Source organism: Pseudophryne corroboree, chromosome 5 (assembly GCF_028390025.1).
Source record: "Pseudophryne corroboree isolate aPseCor3 chromosome 5, aPseCor3.hap2, whole genome shotgun sequence".
Classification (NCBI taxonomy): domain Eukaryota; kingdom Metazoa; phylum Chordata; class Amphibia; order Anura; family Myobatrachidae; genus Pseudophryne; species Pseudophryne corroboree.
The window spans coordinates 759,248,837-759,274,555 of record NC_086448.1 but is presented as its reverse complement, the minus strand read 5'-3'; the positions used below and the strand labels follow the sequence as shown (position 1 = coordinate 759,274,555).

The 25,719-nt window shown below is 42.2% G+C and overlaps 1 protein-coding gene across 5 annotated transcripts in view; it reads right to left on the bottom strand.

The window, feature by feature from the left end:
* Nucleotides 1-25,719, bottom strand: part of VPS13B (vacuolar protein sorting 13 homolog B) — a 1,616,194-nt gene that overhangs the window by 358,625 nt on the left and 1,231,850 nt on the right. For all 5 annotated transcript variants that reach the window (XM_063924187.1, XM_063924188.1, XM_063924189.1 and 2 more), the window contains exon 35: nucleotides 17,363-17,500. In XM_063924187.1, the coding sequence (XP_063780257.1) occupies nucleotides 17,363-17,500 (138 nt within the window). The remainder of the gene's footprint in view (nucleotides 1-17,362; nucleotides 17,501-25,719) is intronic.

Below are 25,719 nucleotides of genomic sequence, written 5' to 3'. Positions count from 1 at the left end.
ACGCCATAAAATCCCTCCCTTCTAGGCTGGAGATCACAGCTCGAAGAGATTCCATCTTGAACTTGAAAGTTTTCAAGTATGGATTGAGGGATTTTAGGTTCAGAATCGGTCTGACCGAACCGTCCGGCTTCGGTACGACAAAGAGGCTCGAATAGAACCCTTCCCCCCGTTGGGACAGGGGAACGGGAACAATTACCCTCTGTTGACACAACTTTTGTATCGCAGCATTTACTACTTCTCTTTCTGGAAGAGAAACTGGCAAGGCCGATACGAAAAAGCGACACGGGGGAAGGGGGGGGGCATCTCCTGAAACTCCAGCTTGTACCCTTGGGACACTATGTCTAAGACCCAAGGATCCAGGGCCGATTGAAACCAGACCTGACTGAAGATTCGGAGACGACCCCCACCGGCACGGACTCCCGCAGGGGAGCCCCAGCGTCATGCGGTGGACTTGGTAGAGGTGGGGGAGGGAAGCAGATCTACTTCTTGGAGTCGGCATCAGCATTCCATTGATGGATCCACAGCGCCCTCCTGGCTGAGACCGCCATGGCATTGGCTCTTGATCCCAAGAGGCCAACATCTCTCGCCGCATCCTTTAGGTAATCTGCAGCATCCTTGATATAACCAAGAGTCAAAAGAATAGTATCTTTATCAAGGGTATCCATATCAGAAGCTAAATTATCAGCCCATTTAGCAATAGCACTACTCACCCATACCGACGCCACAGCAGGTATGAGCAATGCACCAGTATTAACGAAAATGGCCTTCAAAGACGTCTCCAGCTTGCGATCCGCCGGATCCTTGAGAGCAGCCGTGTCAGGGGACGGAAGCGCCACCTTCTTGGACAAACGGGACAGAGCCGTGTCGACATTTGGAGACGACTCACATTTTTCCCTGTCATCAGAGGGGAAAGGATACACCATAAAAATTCTCTTGGGAATCTGCCACCTCTTGTCTGGCGACTCCCAAGCTTCTTCACAAAGAGCATTCATTTCATGAGAGGGGGGAAACTTCACCTCAGGTTTTTTTCCTTTAAAGAGGCAAACCCTTGTTTCCTGAACAGTAGGTTCATCAGAGATATGTAAAACATCTTTAATAGCCACAATCATGTACTGAATACTCTTAACAACCCTTGGGTGTAAAGTAGCCTCATTAAAGTCGACATCGGAATCCGATTCCGTGTCGGTATCTGTATCTACCATCTGGGTAAAAGAACGTTTTTGTGACCCTGAGGGGGTCTGCACCAGAGCCAAAGCATCTTCCATGGATTTTCTCCATGTTTGAGTCTTTAGCAAGCCTCTTAGACAATGAAGCCACATTAGCATTAAGTGTACTTAACATAGTAATCCAATCAGCAGTCGGCTGTGCCGACAGAGCCATCTCCAGCCCCTTTTCTGCGCCCCCAGTAACCTCCTCCGGGGAGGAACACTGAGCCTCAGACATGCCGACATGTAGTACCGACACCCCCACACTCACACTGGCCAATAAAGGGGACAGCCTACAGGAAAGCCCGGAGAGGCAAACACAGAGGGAGTATGCCAGCTCACACCCCAGCGCCTATATACTACACAACGATAATATATATCAGTAGCGCTGAAATACACAAAAAGCACCAATTTATCTGTAACCCCCCCCCCCCCCGTTTAGCTCCCTTTTACTTGTGAGGAGCATGGAGGTCCCGGGCCAGCGTCTCTGCAGCGGCTGTGAAGAGAGGAAAATGGCGATGGTGAGCTGTGCGGCTAAGCCCCGCCCCTTCCCGGCGCGCTTCAGACTCGCTCAAATTTGAAAATGTATACTGGCGGGGGTATTATATACGGTGCCTGGGCACCGAATATGCCTTTAGCCAGCCTGGATGACCTCAGTAACTGCTGCCCAGGGCGCTCCCCCCCCAGCGCCCTGCACCCTGTGAGTACCGTTGGTGATGTGTCTGGGAGCATAGAGCGCAGCGCTACCGCTGCGCTGTACGTCGTTACTGAAGTCTTCTGCCGTCACTGAAGTCTTCGGTTCTTCTAATACTCACCCGGCTTCTTTCTTCTGGCTTCTGTGAGGGGGGTGACGGCGCGGCTCCGGGAACAAGCAGCTAGGCGAACCAAGTGATCGAGAGCTAATGGTGTCCAGTAGCCTAAGAAGCAGAGCACTTGAACTAAGAAGAAGTAGGTCTGCTTCTCTCCCCTCACTCCCACAATGCAGGGAGCCCGTAGCCAGCAGGTCTCCCTGAAAATAAAAAACCTAACAAAAGTCTTTCTAGCTCCCCTAGTGTGTGTCCAGTCAGTCCTGGGCACAAAGTCTAACTGAGGTCTGGGGGAGGGGCATAGAGGGAGGAGCCAGTTCACACCCAGTCAAAGTCTTTTTAGTGTGCCCAAGCTCCTGCGGATCCCGTCTATACCCCATGGTCCTTTTGGAGTCCCCAGCATCCTCTAGGATGTAAGAGAAATATATATATATATATATATATATACGCACACATATACAGTATATATATATATATATATATATATATAGAGAGAGAGAGAGAGAGAGAGAGAGAGAGAGAGATACATATACAGTATACTGTGTGTGTGTATTTATTTTTTTCTAGTTACAGAATTTGATTAATAAACCATAAAGCGTGCCAGGGTTGAATTTCTCTATTTGGATAGAACACACTTTCCCAAATAAATAGGTGCAGATGACTTCCATTATCTTTGCGCTATCATATTGATGGTTGATTCTACATAGTTGACTTTGAAAGCTCATGTACATCATAAAAATTCCTACTGTATACGCATTGTTTTCCAAAGGGACAATCCCTATTTTAGACACAATTTTTTCTTATCGAACACCTATTTTTTTTTTCCTTTTAAAGGTAGAAAGATTTGTAGGTTTACAGAAGGCTAGATCTCCTTTAGCTCCCAGAAGTGTTGATATGTCCGCTAATAATAAATATATACATATTACTAAGAGTTTCAGGCAATTATAGCTATGTAGAATAGGCCGTGTTTTAAATAATAATATACCCAGAAATGTCTGCTGAAGTTACTGTCTATGAACATGAGAAAAAGGACATCTTATAATTAATAACAGTAATTTTTAAGTTTATGAGAACTCCTCTGTCCATTTGGAAGGATGGCTTAAACAATATGAATACTAGCCGCATTAAGGTTTTATGTGTTTACTTAACATTTAGTTACCGTACTTTTTATTGAATTTATTTTGTGAAAATATGTAATATTTTAGGCAACATGTTACATACCTCAGCGCATCTATGACAGTCATAGGTTAAAGGCAGGCCTCTGATATACCAAATTATTAGACTCCATGTGCTGACACTATTTTATCACTAGACAGGACGGATTGCTCTACAGTACATTGCAAGCACCGGCGTTTTCAACTGTGTAGAACTAGAAGTTCCAGCGTGTCCTGCCAACCCTTTCTCTAGCATGTATTCTATAGACCTTGCCTGGGCTTTGAACGAGTCTGTTTAAGGCTGCTGTGTTCAAGTCACAAAAACATGTTTGTAATCGACTAATGAAAAACTATCAAGAAGCTGAAATGTTTTTAGCAAATGACCCTCTGATAATTAGAAAAGTCTGCACTTCAGCCAGCTCCACTTCTCACGTGTCAAGTCTCATTAAATCATAAGGAGCAAAAAAATCTTATTTCAAAGTTAACAAATGCCATGCTTAACATATCAGCTAAACTGGAATGAAGTGGGCACATTCTTGAGTTTCCACATGAAGTCGTGCTAAGCAGCCTACAGCTTAACTTGGACGGACAATTAATTACTTTTCATGAAGTTAGCCTGACCTAAGATTTTCTGACCTATGCAGGGAAACGAGGAATAAACTGGTGACACTGGAAAACCATAACACGTTTAATTCAAGTCATTTATTTAGAGAATGCTTTGCCGATTTACTCCACTCATTAATCTGTGTTTAAAATAAATAAATACAAATTGGATGGAGACATTTCCGAATGCTAATTTACAGGTGATTTGGATGGGGTGTGAGAATTCTGTAACCGCATTTAACTCACATTTGAAATACTGACTATACAGATATATTGTACAGTATTTAATACTATTCAAATGTCACATTTTCACATACTAACCTACGGGTTTTGAAATAATCTAGGTTTCGAATGACTACAATTGTTAATACATTTTTCTTTTAATTTAATCGAAGGGGGACATTTACTAAGCAGTGATAAGAGCGGAGAAGTGAGCCAGTGGAGAAGTTGCCCATGGCAACCGATCAGCACTTAAGTAACAGCTATAAGTTGCATACTATAAAATTATACAGAGTTGCTGATAGGTTGATGGAGCAACTTCTCCACTGGATCACTTCTCCACTCTTATCACTGCTTAGTAAATGTCCCCCTATGTTTATTAAGATGTTATAATAGAACACCAATAGAATTTTGGAGCTTTAATATTTACAATTCTTCCTTTTTTTTTTTTAGACAGGTAACACAATCATTTAAAAAATTGTGGTACACATCAATGAAAAATCAATTAAAAAAGTGAGCCTTATGCACCTTATGTATATAACAAAAATGTTTCCTTTATCCAATTTCATGAAACAATATCTCTTGTTAATGTAGTGCCAGCATTTTCGGTAGTAAGACAAGAGGATTGTATGATTTAATGCACACTGTGAGCCAGCGTGGGTTAAACTGTGGGGGGTAAGGGGACTTGTAGAGTTGCCCTCTCTGCTTCAGTCAGCCCCAGCCTCCCTCCAGTTCAGTACCGCCATAGGCTAAGAACAGGTGCTCCTGCTTTCAATTACAGGGGGCTAGCATGCCAGTGTGAGGCCTGGATTAGTTCACCTTCTCACAGGGAATTTGCCTCGGTCGGGATTGGACGTATTGTGGCTTCACACATGGAGCTGGGCTCATGTCAGCTGAGGGCAGTGACACATCATATGTTTCAAATTAACCTACTGTGGACTGTTCCGCCGCTCTCCAGATTGTGTATTAAAATGACGACATTTTTAAAACAAGTTTGATGGAAACCAGGAACCCTTAAGTGCAACGGTTCCAATTTGTTCCAACTAATCTATCACCTGCTGGATATATTATTCTAAAGGGTTTCTAGTAGCTGAGCCTTCTCCAGACTTTTATATAATGCGAAGTTAGCTAATGGGTGTAATTGTGCCTTTTTAAGCGAAAGCAAAATATTTTTGTGGCAGGAGAAAATGTAATGTGGTATATATATTCTCTGACTATATATTCTCTGACAAACCTCAATGAGGTAACTCATGAAAAAGATTATAGCCCAGGAACAGCAGGTTTATAGCGATTTGATCTGCACTTGGTATAATGTTTCAATACATCATTTTAGAGTACATTTATTTCACAAATGCCACACAAACCTTACGTCTAAAAGGACTGGATAAGTCTGGGCTGAAAGCCTGCACTTTCTCATAGCTTAACTAAAAAAACGCTAGCTCTATAGGATGGTGCGTCTTCAAAGACAGAAAAATCCATTTTCTCTCTTCGGTCATTAAAAAGCGGATAAAAAACCCTCCTGGAATAATTACACAGTTTACATTTGTAAAGCTCACAGTGGAGATTGTAAAGATTCTGTCGGGATTTTTTCTTGTGCATGTAAATCGTGGCATTTACCTGAGTTATTTGTGCACAGGTTTCAACAGCAGCAGGCTAAAAAGTTTATTAATCCGTTCATTTTTAATTCTGTAACCTAGCAACGTATATGGCACAGTAAACAATTTGATTAAAAAAGTATGAAAAAGTATTATGTAATAAGTATAAGGTACTGAATTGTCCTTCTACGTGTCAAAAAAATAAACTGCTTTTTACGCATGTATAGAATATAACTGCGACTGAGAAATAAAAAGTTGAAGTTGCACCACAAACATTTGTTTTTGTTTAACTAAATATGACAGAGGCAGAATAATGAAACAACATATTCAAAGCAGTATTTGTAAGAGTGCTTTAGAAAGGGCTGTATGTAAATCACGTGATCAAAAAAAGGGGAAAAGTTTTTTTTACACAGATCCTTTATTTATTTATTTATTTTTGGTGTTCGTAAATACAAGTGTATTTCGGGACAAAACATACAAAGATCTTTTCTAGAAAACATGTTGCTTATTAAATACAAACCAGGTCATGTTAATTTTTGAATAATTTTACGCTCAGAAACATGTATTATCCTGTATGTAAATAGTGCTATTTGCTGAGCACCTCTATACTTAATTACTAATGTCTAATAATTTATATTACTAGCGCCAGTTACTTTTAGAGTATTATACTTCTTCTACATGGTGTCTAACACAGAATCAAGACGAACTGTGAAACTAGATTTATATTGAACTGGATTTCCCTCAACACGGCAATTGTAATGGCTCAGTTTGCCTAAATATTTTCTTACAGAAACATCTCACCACTAGCCTATTTAGTATTTACCAAAGGTTTTTTTTCTTACTCTTTTAAACCTTCCATATACAATTTATATAACAGATTAGGAAATGTAACAAAATATATCACATATAACATAGTTTAGTTATGGATTAATTTTATTGTCTACTGCTGTGGGATATGATGGATTGAAGAAAATAAGTTTTATTTGAAAGAGAAAAATCCACAAAATGTATCATGTAAAATTTTTTTTTAATCTAATGGTAATTTATGCACACTTAACAACAACAAGAAAAATCTCTGGTCTTGAAAACAATTATGTCTATAGCTGATGCACATGTACTTACAGCACTCTAAATTTTAGTGAGCACTGATGTCCCTGAACTGTGCAAAAAAGTGAAGTGAAATTAAATTCTCTTGCCCCTAGGTGGTACTGCTGCTTCAAATTATCCATTACAAACTGCATCTGCTACATTCTCTTTCAATGAAGCAATTTACAAACCAGAGTAATTTTCCTTTTTTTTTTTTTTTTTTTTAAATATTTTATTGTCACTCATATTTGCAAGGGAAAAAATAAATTACAATAAAATGATTTTCGTCAATCTGTACTCTCTATACATGGGCAAGAAGAAGTGTCTAAATTTATTTTATATTTATTAACATTCATCATATAGCAACATCATATTTTAATTTTCCTTTATAATCCTGAATTTCTAACTATGGTAAATTAATTTATATTATGTAATCTAGAGCTCTATACCCGAGTAGCACTAATTATTACATCCATGCTTTTGTTCAATTATAGTTTACTAGGTCTCATCTAAAATTGTTTAACTTAATACTTCTTGACACTTTGTTTTATTGTATGTATTTTTCCCCCCTCCAAATACTGTTGATTGAAGAATTTTGTCTAAAAAATAATAGACAAGTTGGAAGGGGAGGGGGGGGGGGGGAGGGGTTGGGGGAGAGAAGGAAAAAGAGGGAGGGGGGGTACAGCAATGCACAAATATACATATAAGTAGGAATCTCAAGTATCAATGCAAAGATTACAAAACTAGTTATGTCAAAAACCATATGTCAAAGGAGGGGGGGCTTTATAGTAAGCCAACCAAAGAGACCAAGTATCAGTAAAGGATAATGCATTGTTATTAAGTACACTGGAGAGGAATTCCATATGGTAAGTATCCCAAATGGCCGCAATAACAGCTGTGATGGAGGGAATTGTGTGCAATTTCCAATGATAAGCAATTTTACATTTCAGTGCGGTCGTGATATGCCAAATGAGCTTCTGTAAAGGTTTTGGTGTCCCAGGAATGGTCCGAGGAAAAAGGAAGAAAGAGGGGGAAAAGGGCATGTCTACTCCAGTGATTAGTAAAACCAATCTCCGGATAGCCTTCCAGACCGAAACTATCTTGGAGCAGTTCCAAAATATATGGAGCAAGGTACCCCTCAACCCACAACCTCTCCAACACGTCTGATGCTGAGGGGAATATTCTACTTAATCGTGTCGGAACTAAGTACCATCGGACATATAGTTTAAATCAGAGCTGGCCAAACCAGTCCTCGAGATCTACCAACAGTTCACATTTTCCAGTCCTAGCTGGTGCACAGGTGTAGTAATTATTAATTAAGATGTGCTGCATTCATTCCTAACTGACAATTCTACAGATCTCCAGGAGGCCTGGAAAACATGAACTGTTGGTAGATCTCGAGGACCGGTTTGGCCAGCCCTGGTTTAAATGAATTTTCCCTATGTCTAATAGAGGTCGCAGAGGAAACTAAATTCTGCCCAATCTGTTCCCAAGTGTCCGGACCCATACGGTCTTGCAAATCATTTTCCCAAGCCGTCTCGTGTGGGGCCAATGTGGGTAAATTACAAGTAAGCATGAGGCGATATATTGTTGATAAAAAGCCCTTAGAGGGAGAACGGAGGAAGCACAATGACTCCATAAAGGATCTGTTCAAAGAACTATGCGATTGAAGAAAAACTGAAGAAAAACTACGCAATTGCGGGTACTGGAAGAAACACTGTGGTGAGAGTCCATATCTATTCTGTAAGTCTGAAAAGGGTGGAAAGGAACGTAATAATGCTATATCATTTATAAAAAGAAGGTCATGAGCTAACCAATGCTTAAAGGGATGCTTATCAATACCTCCGGGGAATAGCGGGTTATCCCATAGTGGAAAAAGAGCAGGAGGGGAGGACAACAGAGAGAAGGTCTTAGTAAGCCTATCCTAGAGCGAGATGGTGAATGCTATGGATGGGAAAGTAGCACAATCAGGGGACCTGTGAGAGCGAGGGATCCAAAGAAGGATGGAGATGGAATACATATGAACAAGTTCGGATTCCAATTGAAGCCATCTACGAGACGATATGTGCGAATGCCAGAGGACAGCCTGGGAAAGATGGGCTGCCTAAAAATATAATTTGATATTAGAGATATTATAGAGAGTTTTGAGTCGTACACGAGGTCCTTTGCCTGACCATAAAAAGCGTGAGAATTTCTTCTGCAAATCTTAAAATACATGCAAGGGAATCTGTACCGGGAGCACTTGAAAGAGGTACAGTAGGCGAGGTAGGACGTTCATTTTAAGGGCACTGGCGCGACCCGACCATGAAATGAATTGTCCAGACCATTTAAGGAGATCATTAGTGACAATATGAATTAACCCAGGATAATTAGCCACATATAACTGAGAATATTGTCTGGTTAGATATATACCTAAGTATTTCAAGCAGAATTTTTTCCATTCAAATTTGAAGTTACTTGCTAAGGAAACTTTTAATGGGACTTGAAGGTGGAAGTCTAAAACCTCTGTCTTAGCAGCGTTGATCGTAAAATTATGAATGACACCAAATTCCTGTATAGTTTTAAAAAGGTTTGAGAGCGAGATAAAGGGGTTTGAAAGAGTAAGTAAAATATCATCAGCATATAGTGAGATTTTAAACTCAGAAGAGCCTATTTTGATCCCCGATATCTCCGGGCAGTTTCGGATACTAGAGGCCAGGGGTTCTACCATCAGGGCAAAAATTAAGGGTGACAGAGGACAGCCCTGTCTTGTGCCATTTTTTATTGAAAAAGGAGGAGACTGTAGGCCATTCACCTAGACACAAGCTGACGGGGAAGCATAAGGAGATTTTATTCCAGTGAGAAAACGATCCGAGAGACCAAAGAGTCGAAGGGTGCAATCCATATATAGCCAAGAGATGCGATCGAACGCCTTTTCAGCGTCCAACCCCATCACCAAAGAGGGGATTTTAGATTAATCGACAAAGTGTATAGTATCTATCGCCCGTCTAATGTTATCAAAGGCCTGCCTGCCAGGGATAAAGCCGACCTGGTCAGGGTGAACCAGGGAGGAAATCACCCCAGCAAGACAGTTTGCCAGTATTTTTGCAAATAATTTTAGATCAGAATTCAACAACGATATCGGGCGATAGCTACCACACATCGTAAGGTAACGCCCAGGTTTAGGTATGACAACTATCTCTGCCCTAGTAGTGGAACCATCAAAAGGCGTGCCGGCTAAAATCACATTGAACAATACTGTCAGGGCCGGGACCAGAATTCTACTACATTTTTTATAATATAGAGCCGGTAGACCGTCTGGGCCCGGAGCTGAGGCATTTCTCAATGACTTGATCGCAAGATCAATTTCTTCAGCAGTGATTTCTGTGAACAAATCTGCTTTTCGGAGAGAACTGGGAGAGGGTAATAAAAGAGGAAGTTGTCAATACGCTCCTGCAGACTAATAGTATCATCAGAAGTATGTTATACAGTGATTGGTAAAAGTCCTTGAAACAGTGTGCTATTTTCTAAGGGTCGTAAGTCAGCCTGTGGTACAGGTCTTAGTGAAAGGATCCTGTTCCTCTGTTTACAAGCACGACAGTGAGAGGCTAAGAAGGAGTCAGCTTTGTCACCCTTAGAGTAGAACTTATGCTGTAACCACCGCATGGTTTTAGCGGCTTTAGCAGATAAAATTTGGTATAATTGGCCTTTCAAAGGCATTTGCTGATGCCGAATCGTCAGCTCCTCAATTTGTCGTTCAAGATCCGCTACTGCCCGGCGATCCTGCAATTTTTGGACTTTAGCTAAAGAAATGAAGTGACCCCGAATGGAGGCTTTATGCGCTTCCCAAACTATAGCTGGTGATATATCTTCTGTGGAATTCAAGGTAAAAAATTACTCCAGGACTCCATCAGTCTGAGTAACATAATCTTTCCTCAGAAGGAGAGTGGAGTTCAATCTCCAACGGTAAAGTGTGGGGTGTGTAGGAGTGGAAGAAACAGTCAAAGAAACAGCTAAATGATCTGACCATACCACTGGGGAGACCCAAGCCTTTATCAAGCCCTGCACTGAGGAAGAATCTACTAAAAAAAAGGTCAAGTCTAGAGTGAATTTCATGAGGAATAGAGTAATGTGTGTACGTACGCTCACAGGGGTACAATACCCTGCAAGCATCGTAGTAACCAGAGGATGTTATGTAATCAGCTAACCGCATGGGTTCCCTAACTATTGAAGGACTAGGGATACGAGATTGAATACGGTCCCATAGTAGATCAGGTACAGCATTGTCCCCACCTATTATCACCCGACCCTTTACTAGTTTTTCAAGTTGGGAGTGAAAGTCGCAGTGAAAGGCACCCTGCTCCATATTAGGGGAGTAAACTGAGGCAACAGTTAAAAAAAGAGTGTCCCAGGTGTAATACAACAATATTAAAGCGGCCCTTGGGATCTGAAATAGAGTTCTCAACAGTGTAATTAAGTGAAGTATGTAGCAAAATGGCAGTGCCCTTACGTTTTTTTCGGAGTTGTAGAATAGAAGGCCTGAGAAAAAGTTCATGAAGCCAAGGTGGGATGAACAGTTTTAAAATGTGTTTCTTGTAAAATAATTGTTGGCTTTAAAATGTTTAGAGTCATGGAGAATTCCAGTAGAGGATCTGGCTTAAGAGAGACCTAACAATCCAGATTACAGTGCAGAGCTGAATATGGGGGATATGAGGGTGACAGGGAAAATTAGGGATAAAAAAACACAAGGAACGGAGGCCGAGAAGCCAGCCGAGTAACTAGAAAAGGTCGCAGTCTCGAGGACACGCCATACATCATCACGGAACCCCAGCCACAGAGGGGGGGTTACAGATGTTGTGGGGGTGAGGCCGCTAGGAGAACCAAAACAATAGTAAAATGTGGGTCACTAACACGGGCATGAAGGGGGTGGGCTGCAAGGCAAAGGGGGAAACCCCAACTATCGGAATAGAGGGCACAAAATATCATTGACAAAAGAGGGTCCATTCCGATATCGGAAAAACCTGAGCAGGAGGACAAATTGTACCATAGAGTGTCGTGAAACATTATCACAACATAATAAACAAGCACAGAAGGATAAAGACATGTAGCAGATAATAGAGATAGGCTAGCAATAACAACAATCACTGAACAGTGGCATGAGGGGACTCTGCCATATTTACATAATAGCGTCACAATATCAGCAAACTAATGACCCAAGCAAACGGGCTGTAAAAGAGTAAAGAGAGAGCCACACGCCCCTGTGCAGAAAGGAGGGGCAAAAAACACAAATATATTAGGAACAATAAAACATAAATCATCTCTGTAATATTAAGTCTGAGAAAACGAATCTACAAGTTTTTGCAATAAACCTGAAAGTCCTGAAGACAGGTAACGTAACCATCAGGTGGTCGACCATTCAGCATGCAAAGGCAATCTCGACTTACAGCCCTCGAGAGAGAGTCTGGAGATGACGTAGGAGGAGAAGTCGAGAAAAGCCCCAATCGTCTGAGAGCCTCCAAACCATCATCAGGGTTCTACACAGAGTGGTTCCGACCATTGAAGGAGAAATGTAGAGCAAACGGAAATCCCCATCTATAAAGAATCTGGCGGTTGCGAAAAGCTTTGGTGACAGGCAACTTCTCTCTCCTTTTTTTGAGAGTGGTGGGGGCCAGGTCCTGAAATATGAGGAGGTGCGATCCTTTATAGGGAATAGCAGGGACCGACCTCCGAGCGCAATTCCGAAACCTCCTGAGTGATCACATCCTGATAATTGCAGATATCATCAGTTTTTTGTTCTAACTTCTAAGGTGTCCGTGCGAGATCCCAGAGAGGAAATTTCCGTTTTAAGTTCTTGGATGGCCGTTCACAATTCAACTCTGAATGTGGTCGCAATCCTTTGTACTAGGGAGTGATATGGATCAGCATCAGCAGGTAGAGTGGAATCGGATCTAGACGGGGAGGACCCCGAGTCCTACATAGTCCCTGATGAAACCGGGTGTTGATTCACCCCGTTTAGGGCAGAAAAAGGAGGATGAATCTCCAGGGGGGATTCCTATTAGACATGTCCAGAGTATCTCTGAGCAACAATGTATAGATATGTAGAAAAAAATTAGCTAAATTTCAAGGAGATTGAGTGAAAATGCTGGTGAGGGAAGGAAGATGGGGTAGAACCCAGTGCCTCCCAGAGAAGCAGGTATATCTCACACGGACATCACACAGAAGTATCACAGGAAAAGGTAGAGACCTGACCAGCAGTGTCTCCTATTTCCAGAGGGTGTAAAACTAAGCTGCGTAAAGCCCAGTAACAATGCCAAATAGGTATCCCAGGTGTAAGAGACCCACACTGTATTGAGGTAAAAGAGTCCACTACGAGTGAAATGAACTTAATAAAGAGCCACTGTGTTCAGAGGGGCCAGGGGATTAAATCAGCGTTAGAGCACAGTAAAAACACCCCTTGAGATGCACAGGATGGGGTGTGCTGGATAAAGGTGAAGCAGTGTCCACAGTATCTCTACTGCTGGCTGTGGTGTGTGTAGAGACAGGCTGCCTTTCCATATATAGATGTCCAAGATGACCGCCGCATACAGGGACTCCGGAGAAGCTCACCTCACTCTCAGCTCTGGGCCGCCGCAGCACAATCCACGGGGCACACAGGAACCCAATCTCCAGGACTAGGCAGCTGCGGGTAAATACAGGAGTACAGGAGCTCCAGACAGTCCCCCAGGCAATGTCCCGGCCCTTCACGGATCCGCGGATGGTCGCGCCGGATACTGTGGGAAATCGAGCCCCCGGCTTGAGAGAGGAGACAAGGCCGCAATCTGCGGGAGCGCATGGAGCACACTCCGGCTCAGCAACCTCGTATTGCAGCAGGGTCCTAGGTACAGGGAAGCCTACACAGAGGTGTAGGAGCCCCAAAGAACAGGCTGCAAAGCAGGGTAGAGAATAGAAGAGCGGGCCCAGCAGGGAGCTCTCATACACGGTCTCCGGTCAGGCCATGCCCGCTGTTTTATTGTATGTATTATCTACAGACACATTCCACTCTACTGTCAAATGGGGAAGATAAAGCACAGAGTAATATAAAGTACAACGTAATATAATGCAATATCATCTGATACTGTTGTCAATTGACAGCATATATAAATCATGCAGAGGTTAAAATGTCCCATACAGTACAGATACAACCGTGCTGGGTTTTCAGCTTTGACTTAACATAGTCATCTTTTAAATAAGAAAGAAATAAATAAATAGCTAACTACAGTATAAATAATTGATGTTATAGTTTATGGAAAATAATCTTTTGTAACAAGAACAGAGTTGCTCAGTGGAGATTGTACTTATCTATAGTAACTTAAATTTAGTTTTGGATGCCTGGTGCCACTGTAAGGTACTTAGGGGGTAATTTAATTGACACGTGCTGATTGATCTCCAAGGGCAATTAAATCATCCTGAAGCAATGCCAGCAGCAACACTTTTCTGGGATTTGTTTTCGGGACCTCGGCAGATCCTAAAACAAAATCCATGATGAGTGCCAAATTCCACGATCGCAGCTGGATCCTATGGGGTAAATTTACTAAGACGGGAGTTCTATTTAAGATGGGATGTTGCCCATAGCAACTAATCAGATTCCAGGTATTATCTTCTAGAAGGTGCTAGATAAATGAGAAGTAGAATCTGATTGGTTGCTATGGGCAATATCCCATATTAAATAGAACTCCCATCTTAGTAAATTTACACCTACAGTATGTGTTTTTTCGCCCAAAAACAGGTCATTTTTTGAACGGAAAAAAGGAGATACAATTGAATTACCCAATAATGAATTATTGGGCAAAAATCAAGGTAAAACACAGTTTTTTTCACATGAAAATATTTCAGGGGTAAACTGATGCCCCCCTTAGCCAGAGGTATAATTCTACAACAGTGGAAAAGTATAGTAAGTACAGATTGTAGACATTTCATCTGGATAAATTGAACAATCCCATGGCACTCTAAAATGCATTGGATAAGCTGTCTCTTGCCATATAGCCCCACCCTTCCATTATATTTTAATAAAGCAACACAGTATATTAGGTGAATGGTGCTCAATGTGTAAGTGCTACAGCTCCGCTGCCCATAAGATAGGAGCTCCTGCTTTCCACTACTGGTAATTATTAGCAACATTTAACAAAAGCAGGCGCTTGCCATGTGCATCTGAGTGCAAAGTGATTTCAAGGTAGACGAGGTAGGGCCTAATTCAGATCTGATCGCAGCAGCAAATTTGTTCTCTCGTGGGCAAAACCATGCTGCACTGCAGGCAGAGCCGATCCTAACCAATATGATGCCCTAGGCAAGATTTTGGATGGTGCCCCCTAGCACTGCCACTAGTTCTGCAGGAGATGCCTGGCATGAGTCATCTGGCAGCTCTGCTAACCAGGGACGTGCAGTCAGGGGAGGCAGTGCCTCCCCTGTCATTACTGATTAAAATAACATAAAGAAGATACTTATGACACATTCTGTGTCATAAGTATTTGCTTTATATTATCCTAATCATTACTCCTGTGTAACTGTAAAAAGTGTTTGGGAGGCACCGATCGTGGTGCCTCCCTGTCAGATAGGGAAAGGTATGGGGAGCGGGCGCGGGCGGGGCCTAGCAATGGGCATTAAAAGCCCATTGAAAAATCATGGGAAAGCAGCACCATTAGTGGTGCCGCTTTCATACAGGGACGTGCTTTCAACCCATGAAAGCATGCCCCTGTCAGTGAGGCCACAGTGATTGACCAGCGGATCCGTCACTGGATCCGATATCAATCACTGTTGTGGGCGCGGCGGAGGTGTTGGCGGCGTGGGTGGCGTGGGTGCGGGCGGCGGTGCAGAGTTTGAGCAGCGGAGCGGTAACCCATTTCAAAAATGGCGCCTCAGCGTCATTTTTTAAATTGAAGATGGCCGCCGCGAGCCAATCACGGCTCGCCGCGTCATCACTCCGCCCCCTCTGGCTGACTTATATAAGTCAGCACGAGGGAGCGGCTGTCAGTCCGACGGCGGAGGAGGAGCGGAGAAGAGCTCCTGAAGGCTGAAGACGGCGGAAGTCCTGGATGGGCGGCGGCTATGCAAAAGAGCTTAGCAGCCGCCGCCCACCAGGTGAAGACGCTGGAAGCCCTGGGGAACGCGGCGGCCATGCAAAAGAGCTTTAAGGCCGCCGCCTCCCAGGTGAAGACGTCAGAGGAAGACGCTGGAAGCCCTGGGGAAGCGGCGGCCATGCAAAATAGTTTAAAGGCCGCTGCCCCCAGATGAAGACCCTGTGCAATAAAACTTATTTTTTAAGATTGTGTGGTGTTTTTATTTTAATATTTTCTTTACAGGAGGAGAACAGGTGCCAGCAGGCCATTTATGTCCGGGCATGCTGGCACTTGTGGTTCTCCATGTGCCAGCATGCTGGGGCAGGCTTGCTGAGACCTGTTGGCCACCTGTAAAGAACAATATTACTATTCTTTACAGGTGGACCACAGGTGCCAGCGGGCCATTTATGTCCGGGCATGCTGGCACTTGTGGTTCTCCAAGTGCCAGCATGCTGGGGCAGGCTTGCTGGGATCTGTAGGCCACCTGTAAAGAACAAATTTAACAATGAACCCCGCACCCACCGCCACCAGGGGTGCGGGGCATAGCACTGGGCTATCAGCCCAGTGCTGGTTATTGCTCGGGAGGGGGACCCCATGTTTATTTTTTGGGGTCCCCACTTCCGAGGAATTCCAGCCCTGGGCTGACTAGTTTGGGGGGGTAGATTAATGCTATGGCAGGGGGACCCCATACCGTGTGTCTTCCCCGCTATGGCATTACCCCCCCCCCTCTATGGGGGGGGGGGGGGGTGTTAGCTGCTTGTGCCTCCCCAGACACTGACCTCACCGCATGCCGCTGCTGCTAACGTCTGGCGCCTTTTGTTTATGAAAATGCATCTTATTTGCATTACTATGTGGCTAGGATGCACAAGCAGCTTTTGATGATTAAAATAATACGCAGCATGTCAATATTCTGTGTGCAACTGCGGCTGTATCTGCATACGAAATGCTACATTACAGTGACTTCCAGGAACACACTGCAATGTAGTATTTTGTATGCAGATACAGCCGCAGTCACACACAGAATATAGGCATGCCGCATATCATTTTAATCAGCAGAAGCTGCTGGTGCCCCTAAGCATAACAAATGTCCTAGGCATTTGCCTAGTTTGCCTATGTCTAAGGCCGGCTCTGACTGCAGGGGGGGAGGAGATATAACATGTGCAGAGAGAGAGTTAGATTTGGGTGGGGTGTGTTCAAACTGAAATCTAAATTGCGGTGTAAAAATAAAGCAGCCAGTATTTACCCTGCACAGAAACAAAATAATCCACCCAAGTCTAACTCTCTCTGCACATGTTATATCTGCCGCACCTGCAGTGCACATGGTTTTGCCCATTAGAGAACAAATTTGCTGCTGCGATCAAGTCTGAATTAGGCCCATAGTGTAGAGGGACACACCTTTGTCAGTGATCTAGACAGGTACACAGCTTCATATTTTACAGATAACCTAGAAGCTTTATGTTTTTGTTAGTCGTCTTTTTTTTTTTTTTTCCATGTCCGAAAAAATTTTTTTCAATGATTAAACTTTGTGCAGGGTCTGCAGAAATCTTTGGCCGTTGTCTTCTTACATGATGTGTGTTTTTCATTGGCATTATTAAAAAGAAATAAAACTAATAATCAACTTACCTGGACCGTTAAGGAAATCTTTTATTTGCAGTGTGACAAATGGAGGAGGAATCCCTGTTCTGGCATTGACCTCTCCGGCTGCTGTCTGTAGCCAGATCTTGGTGTAATCAAGACCTTCTGGCAAAGTCTTCCCAGCATCTGCAACAAGACGACGACAGAATGTTCTTGAGAAAGCTTTTTGTACAATGATGAAAATATTAATTTGTTATAAAGCATATGGAAAGTACATTAGTTACCTTTTATTAATATCATACTGTTCACGTACAACTGTAATTGTGCCTTATGATTTTCTGCTTCCTTATAATTCTGTAACTTGAACGTTGTGATTCTCACTATGAGGTGGATTAACTGAAGGTTCTAAAAATGGATAACTGGAGGTGTTGCAAATAGCGACCAATCAGATTTTAGCTTTCATGTTCTAGAACGTACTTGATAAATGATAGCTAGAATCTCATTGATAGCAATGGGAAACGTCTCAACATTACATCTTGAAAATTACCCCATGCCACACAGTAGTATGTCAAGTTTTTAGAGAGAAGTATATGAATGCCATTAGGGCAGACAGTAATATTAAAAGAACAACTTTGATTACAGGAAGCTCAGCCTTTTCCTCCCCAAGTAGAGAAATAGGGATACTGGGGCACGTAATAATGGTACGGCCCACATCGTTTTCTTCTTTCCCAATAGTTGCTATAATCACTGAAGACTGGGTTTTTTTCTCTTCATTCTTAAGCAACTGATTCTCAGCTTAAGAACTGGATTTGAAAGAGCAACAGTAGTACATACAAAATAAGGAATGTTCTGTGTGTATTACTATTGCCCTTTAAAATCCAGACCTCAAGCTTCTGAGAATCGTGCCAAACCGCTGTTTCTATTGATGCTTTTGCAGTAGTGAGCAACCCGGATGGGTGAAGAGTTGATGTGTTGTCCTGCCAACTATCCACGAGTGTGGTATATTATGTCGATATTCAAAATGTCAACATGGTCTAAATGTTGACATGAATGTTATATAAAATGACCACAACCCGTCTGTTCATGTTCTACTAGCCAACAAATACAGCAGCAACCAGGAGTAAATTAATTTTTGTAAAAATAAAAAAAACTAATGCAAGACCAGCACGACATCCTGTAGGGAAATCAATGTGATGATATAAGAGTCTAGTTACTGGAATCATCATTAGATTGTTGTCATTTATGTTTTACCAACTATATATGTGACACTGATTAAGCATAAAGCTGGACGGCAAGGCTTACTAGCCTAATTGTTGTACTTACCTGGCACGGACTATCAATGGGACGGACTATCAATGGCACAGACTATCAATGGCACAGACAATCAATGGCATAGACTATCAATGGCACAGACTATCAATGGCACTGCACAGTATATGCCTGGTACTACTCATTCAAGGAGGGAATTATAAATGAACTTTAAAACTTTACAAAAACAAATGTTTAATGCGCTAATTCATCTGTGTGTAGAATTACTTAAGAACTGAGAAGGTCCACTAAAGAAAATTCTGGGGTGACAGTTCTTTGTAGAAAGACTTGAGCAAAGCAATGTGCTGTAGTGTTCAACACAATGCCGTACTATCAACACCTCAAGTAGACTTTTATCCATGGTGATCCGAGTAAGGATTATAGATGAGTGCAAGCCCCAACAGGCTAAAGAGGTAATAATAAATACTATCTGAATGTTACATGCTCTCTGCTGGTTTGTAGAGGTTCTGCCCAAGACTGGTAGTTTATCGATGACATAAATATGTTCTATTGGGAATTTGGCCAACTGGCTCAATTGTTAAGCTGGGTACACACTCGAGCGATGTTAATGTAGGATGGAACAATCATGTTTCCGTCTTTCATTAGCATACTACAGGACACTAGCGGTATCATCAAGTGTGATGTGCCGCACATAATACCTGACGTCGTTAGCGACCGCAGACATCCACGCAGCCCAATATGCGCTGTTGTGAGCGATGCGTCGGTCCGATCCACCGGATTGGACGACATATCGCTCAGTGTGAACCCAGATTTACTGTATGATTATATGCTATTTACATAGGTTCCAACTAGTTAAAAAACCAAAAACAAACGCATGATAAAGTAAAAGTAGGAAAAACAGCAACATATAAATCCTACTGCATTCTAAACAAATTTCAACGGATGCTTGTGGTTGTTCCAGTTCTTAACCATCACTTAGTAAGATTTAACCCACTCAACCAACGTATGCCAACAGCCCACTTAGTCTGAAACTTCAAAGGTGTGCAGCCATTTGCAAAGATGAATGTAGCGATACTGGGTAACGTCCAAAGCATACGAGCACCTTGCATTAGAAAATTATTTTGGAACGTATCAGGCCTTATTAAAGTCTTGAACGGAAAGCAGAAACTGAATAACTAGCATCACAAATAAATATTTAAAGCTAGGGATAAATTTGCCAATGGGTTTTGCTTACTCGATGGATTTGTATAGATCTATCCTTGTATTCAGTATTCATACTGTACATTCCCGACCTGCTGGACCCGGAGGGAAATCTGCCTTCTGGAGACAATTAATTATGTCCTTAAATCCCTTAATATTCAGGGAAAGCTCTCATTTTAGCCCCTGAGAATCCCACAGACTAGTTACTATTCCGATTTAGAAATCTATAATTGTAAACAATGTTACAAATATTTAGATTGCGCTAAATCTGGCAACTAGTGATCCGTATGTCACAAACTTTTTAAACTTTAGAAAGAATTCGCATGGTCATTGTGTATAAATAATCTTATGTCAGCCTATTTGATACGGCAGTTCCCATGTGTTCTATATTTTTTTTTTTATCCAATTATCATGGTTTTAAAGGAGCTTGTAAAGCGCACAACTGCCTAAACACACACAAAAAAGGGAGGCAGCTAACTGTGAACTACCTTAGTGGTGCCATTGGTTACATTGGTCAGACTGCACCTCCCTGTACTGTGAAGTCTCATTTTCTGGAGTTCACTGTACATTATGCAAATATTCTTTTGCCATGCTAAGCAATTCATAACATTTACTCATTCACAGTACTGTGCATCATGCCTCTGGCATAGCTAAATGCCAATAGCCCTTGATGCACAATATGAGTCAGCAGTCCCTTACAATGGGAACCAGTAACAAACATAACAAACATACACCACTTGCATTTAATCCTTGGCAGTCTTTATGGGGCCTTCTTAACTCTACATCTTGCCTCTGGTTTTATACCGGTTACCCTTACACACTGCCCATTGTAGTGCAACAGCTAGTGTATTAGGTTGCACCTTGGCCACCTGGTAAGTCGTGTAATGCTGATGGGAATATTGCATTCAGTATGGAATATAAATGCTCACAAAACTCACAAGTCGGCTCCATCTTCAAGGAGTTAACAGAAACGGATTATCAACATGCAAAATGTTCGTTCCATCAATAAGGAAGGATGCAGGAGTTATGGCCTTGCATGACCAAATCAAAATTGATACAAAGGTAGTAATTGCCTTGCCCCAAAGAACTTACAATCTAAAATAACTAAAACTTTCAAAATAAATAAAAACTATGATTCCTTATGCTATACAACTATGTATACGAAACATGGATCTCATTTTAACTGTATTGCTAAATTTGCTCACTTCCATTGCTTTACTTTATGTTATATAAGCTAAGCAGGGCTTCACCCACTCTGTGGAATGCCCTCACTACGCACAATAAGACTCACCTCTAGTCTCCAAACCTTTAAACGTTCCCTCAATACTCACGTCTTCAGACAAGCCTATCAAATTCCAGACCAACCAACATAACCTTCAATGCTTCCCTATCTAATCACATCCTCTCTGTACAGTCCACATAACCTCACATATTTTGTCTTTCTTTACTCTCACACCCTCCTGACCCTTGGCCAACATTGCTGGGTGATCATATCATACAACCCATTAAGAACATTTGCAATCTGGTGTACCATTATGCAATCGGTAGCATCTATCCTTGTGTATCAATGCCTAGTTCCCTATAGATTGTAAGCTTGCGAGCAGGGCCTTCCTACCTCTATGCCTGTCTGTTTTTGCCTAGTTTTGTTCTATTACTGTTGTTCTAATCGTAGATCGTAATGGAATTTGCTGTGCTATATACGAAACTGTTAATAAATAATAAACCATTATCTATACACAGAAGAGGCAGCCACGGGAATTCTGTCAGTAAAGGAACCAGTGATACAGTATAAGTGAGGTGTTCCATAGTCAATAGTCACAGAGCACTGGTTCCTACTTAGCGGATAGACAGAAAGATCATGAATATTGTCAACATTGTGTGAAACTGCAGGTGCTTGGGCCTAATTCAAGGTTCATTGTAAAACAACATTTTCCTCTAATGGGCAAAACCATGTGCACTGCAGGTGGAGCATATATAACATGTGCAGAGAGAGTTAGATTTGGTGGGTTATATTGTTTCTGTGCAGGGTAAATAATGGATGCTTTATTTTTACACTGCAATTTAGATTTTAGTGAACACACCCTACCAAAATCTAACTCTCTCTGCACATGTTATATCTGTCCGCTTTGCAGTGCACATGGGCCCTCATTCCGAGTTGTTCGCTCGCAAGGCGATTTTAGCAGTATTGCACACGCTAAGCCGCCGCCTACTGGGAGTGAATCTTAGCTTCTTAAAATTGCGAACAAAAGATTCGCAATATTGCGATTACACATCTCGTAGCAGTTTCAGAGTAGCTTCAGACTTACTCGGCATCTGCGATCAGTTCAGTGCTTATCGTTCCTGGTTTGACGTCACAAACACACCCAGCGTTCGCCCAGACACTCCTCCGTTTCTCCAGCCACTCCCGCGTTTTTTCCGGAAACGGTAGCGTTTTTTCCCACACGCCCATAAAACGGCCTGTTTCCGCCCAGTAACACCCATTTCCTGTCAATCACACTACGATCGCCTGAGCGAAGAAAAAGCCGTGAGTAAAAATCCAAACTTCATAGCAAATTTACTTGGCGCAGTCGCAGTGCGGACATTGCGCATGCGCACTAAGCGGAAAAACGCTGCGATGCGAAGAAATTTTCCGAGCGAACGACTCGGAATGACCTCCATGGTTTTGCCCATTAGAGGAAAATGTTGTTTTGCAGTAAACCTTGAATTAGGCCCCTCATTCGTTATTCAACACTCTAAGAAAACTTTACATCTGTCAATAAAAATAAAATAAAGGAAACTTGAAAGAATCCTTAGCAGCACTAGGAAGTAGCAATATCTGCTCCATACAAATTCATACTGATTTACTGGTCTATGTGACCCATTTCTGAGACATTATTTGCTGATAATACAAACACTGCATAACAATAATAATACATCTATAATGTTGTAATACATTCTGTCATGAAGTTTCCAAAGTAAACATCTTAGGAAATGTCTTTTTATTTTTTTTTAATGTTATTTACAGACCTTGAGAAGCACCACTTTCTATTCTGGCTTGTATTAATTGCGGAATTCCTGTTTCAGTGTGTAACTCTGTTACACCCTGTTTTACACTGAACATACAGCAATGTCATATGTGTTTTGGGCATTAAAGCTTCCACTGGAATTTCTGTATCTTTGACCTTTTATCATGTGAGTCATATAAAACTCATGTGATTTCTTCCTGGAAAATATTGAATCCGACTGACTACGTCCATAAGTTTTACATTTCTATTCTCCACCAACTGTACCCAATACACACAAAGCAAAGCATAGGAGTGGTATTAATAAATATAATATCACATAAAAAAAACAAAAAGAAAATAAATATAAATTTTACAGGTAATTCATTAAAATAAAGGTTCAACCTAAATATCACAGCCAAACAAATACATACTACTCAAAAGTCTGTTATTACTATTTTCTTCATTAAAGGCTGAGGGGTATATTCAATAAGTGTCGGAAGCTGTCGTCTTGTCGGAAAGACGGCAGCTTCCGACAGATTTAGGTCGGAAGGGGTTCTGACCTATTCATTAGGGGCTTTTTTTTTTGTCCCCCGACAAGTCGAGAATTCTCGACTTGTCGGAAAACACGTGGATCGGCGGAATAGCCTCCTATCTGCGTTCTTCTGTCGGAAATGGGGCCAAATCCGACAGGTTTTGGCCCCGTTTCCGACTATCTCAATCTGACTTAAAAAAAAAGTTGGACTGAGATGAGGGAGCTAAGAGGAGGAGACGGAGGAGAGCAGCGGCTACAGCAGCGTAGCAGGAGGATGGTTCACCGCTGCCGCTCACGGCGGCTTCCACCTGGCTCAAGCAAGCAAGGTCCTGCTTGCTGGAGCCAGGTGGGTGCTGCTGTGATGTCTGGCGGTGGTGCCACATCCTCCTGCTACGCCGCTGCTCTCCCCCGTCTCCTCCTCTCAATCTGACTTTTTTTTAAAGTTGGATTGAGATGGTCAGGAACGGAGAACTTGTCGGATCCATTCTGACAAATGCATATCAGAATAGATCCGACTTTAATTGAATATGCCACGAGTCTCCCATATCCGAAATGACAGGGACAATAAGTTTTTATTATGTTTACGTGCTTTGCAATATTTACATAACATACTGAGATATCTTGCGGGTTCCAAATCCTAAACACGAAATGTATTTATGTTTCATATACAGCTTATACTTAGAACCTGAAGATAATTTTTTTAAGTTTCACTGTAGCTTCCTCATATATTATCGATATAATTTTATACAATATTTTAAATAATTGTGTGTATGAAACTATCAGAAAGTACAGATTTCACTATTTCAGTAGTGCCCAAATTTGGGGGGATTTTGGAATACTTTGGGTACTGGATTTTTGGATATGGGAGACTCTTGGACAAACTTATGCCCAGATTAATCAAGCCTCGGAGAGTGATAAATTGTACAGTGATAAAGTACCAACCAATTTTCAAACACAGCCTGTAACATGGGAGTTAGGAGCAGATTGGTTGGTATTTTATCACCGTGCTATTTATCACTCTAACAGGCTTGATAAATCTGGGCCTAATTTTTAGAAATGCACCGATGTGAAACAGGCGTAGCAAACACTGCTTATATCTTATATTCTTACATATCTTATATTCTTACATTCAATTGCAGTTAATGCTTTTTCCTAAGACAGGTACTGTAGATTTTTATTTTGGTAGCGCATTAGAATAAATATTTTTAGTTCTGCATTATGTTATGCTGTCAAACATACTGAAAGGAATATTCTTCCTATTGTAACGTCGATCTAATGGCTGAATTAACTGTTTCCTACAGTAGTTGATGCTGCAAAACATGGGCATGACCATTTGCTAGACAGACAATCAAGTAAAAGAATCATTGATTCATTTGACCACTCAACTGGGCAAGACCGGCCACTCATGGGCCCTCATTCCGAGTTGATCGGTCGCAAGGCGAATTTAGCAGAGTTACACACGCTAAGCCTACGCCTACTGGGAGTGTATCTTAGCATCTTAAAATTGCGACCGAAGTATTCGCAATATTGCGATCACAAACTACTTAGCAGTTTTAGAGTAGCTCCACACTTACTCTGCCTGTGCGATCAGTTCAGTGCTTGTCGTTCCAGGTTTGACGTCACAAACACACCCAGCGTTCGCTCAGACACTCCCCCGTTTCTCCGGCCACTCCTGCGTTTTTTCCGGAAACGGTAGCGTTTTTATCCACACGCCCCTAAAACGCTGTGTTTCCGCCCAGTAACACCCATTTCCTGTCAATCACACTACGATCGCCGGAGCGATGAAAAAGCCGTGAGTAAAAATACTATCTTCATTGTTAAATTACTTGGCGCAGTCGCAGTGCGAATATTGCGCATGCGTACTAAGCGGATTTTCATTGCGATGCGATGAAAAATACCGAGCGAACGACTCGGAATGAGGGCCATGGTTTGAGACAAGCGGCTGACCGTTTTCAGGGAGTGAGTGTAAAAACGCAGGCGTGCCACATAAAAACGCAGGAGTGGCTGGGGAAACGGGGGAGTGGCTGGCCAAACACAGGGCGTGTTTGTGACGTCAAATCAGGAACTAAATAGTCTGAAGTGATCGCAAGGTAGGAGTAGGTCTGCAGCTACTCTGAAACTGCACAATTTTTTTTTGTAGCAATGCTGCGATCCTTTCGTTCGCACTTCTGCTAAGCTAAGATACACTCCCAGAGGGCGGCGGCTTAGCGTTTGCACTGCTGCTAAAAGCAGATAGCGAGCGAACAACTCGGAATGAGGGCCTGAACCCGATGGATGTGGTTTACTGTATATCTAGGCTATGCACAGCTAAGCCTCTGTGCAGTGGTAGACTTGCTGTAACTGTTTATATGGCACATAAAAGTACGGAAATGCTATGCATCCTGTTGGCGTCTTTTCAGTTTTACATCATTGCCATTAAG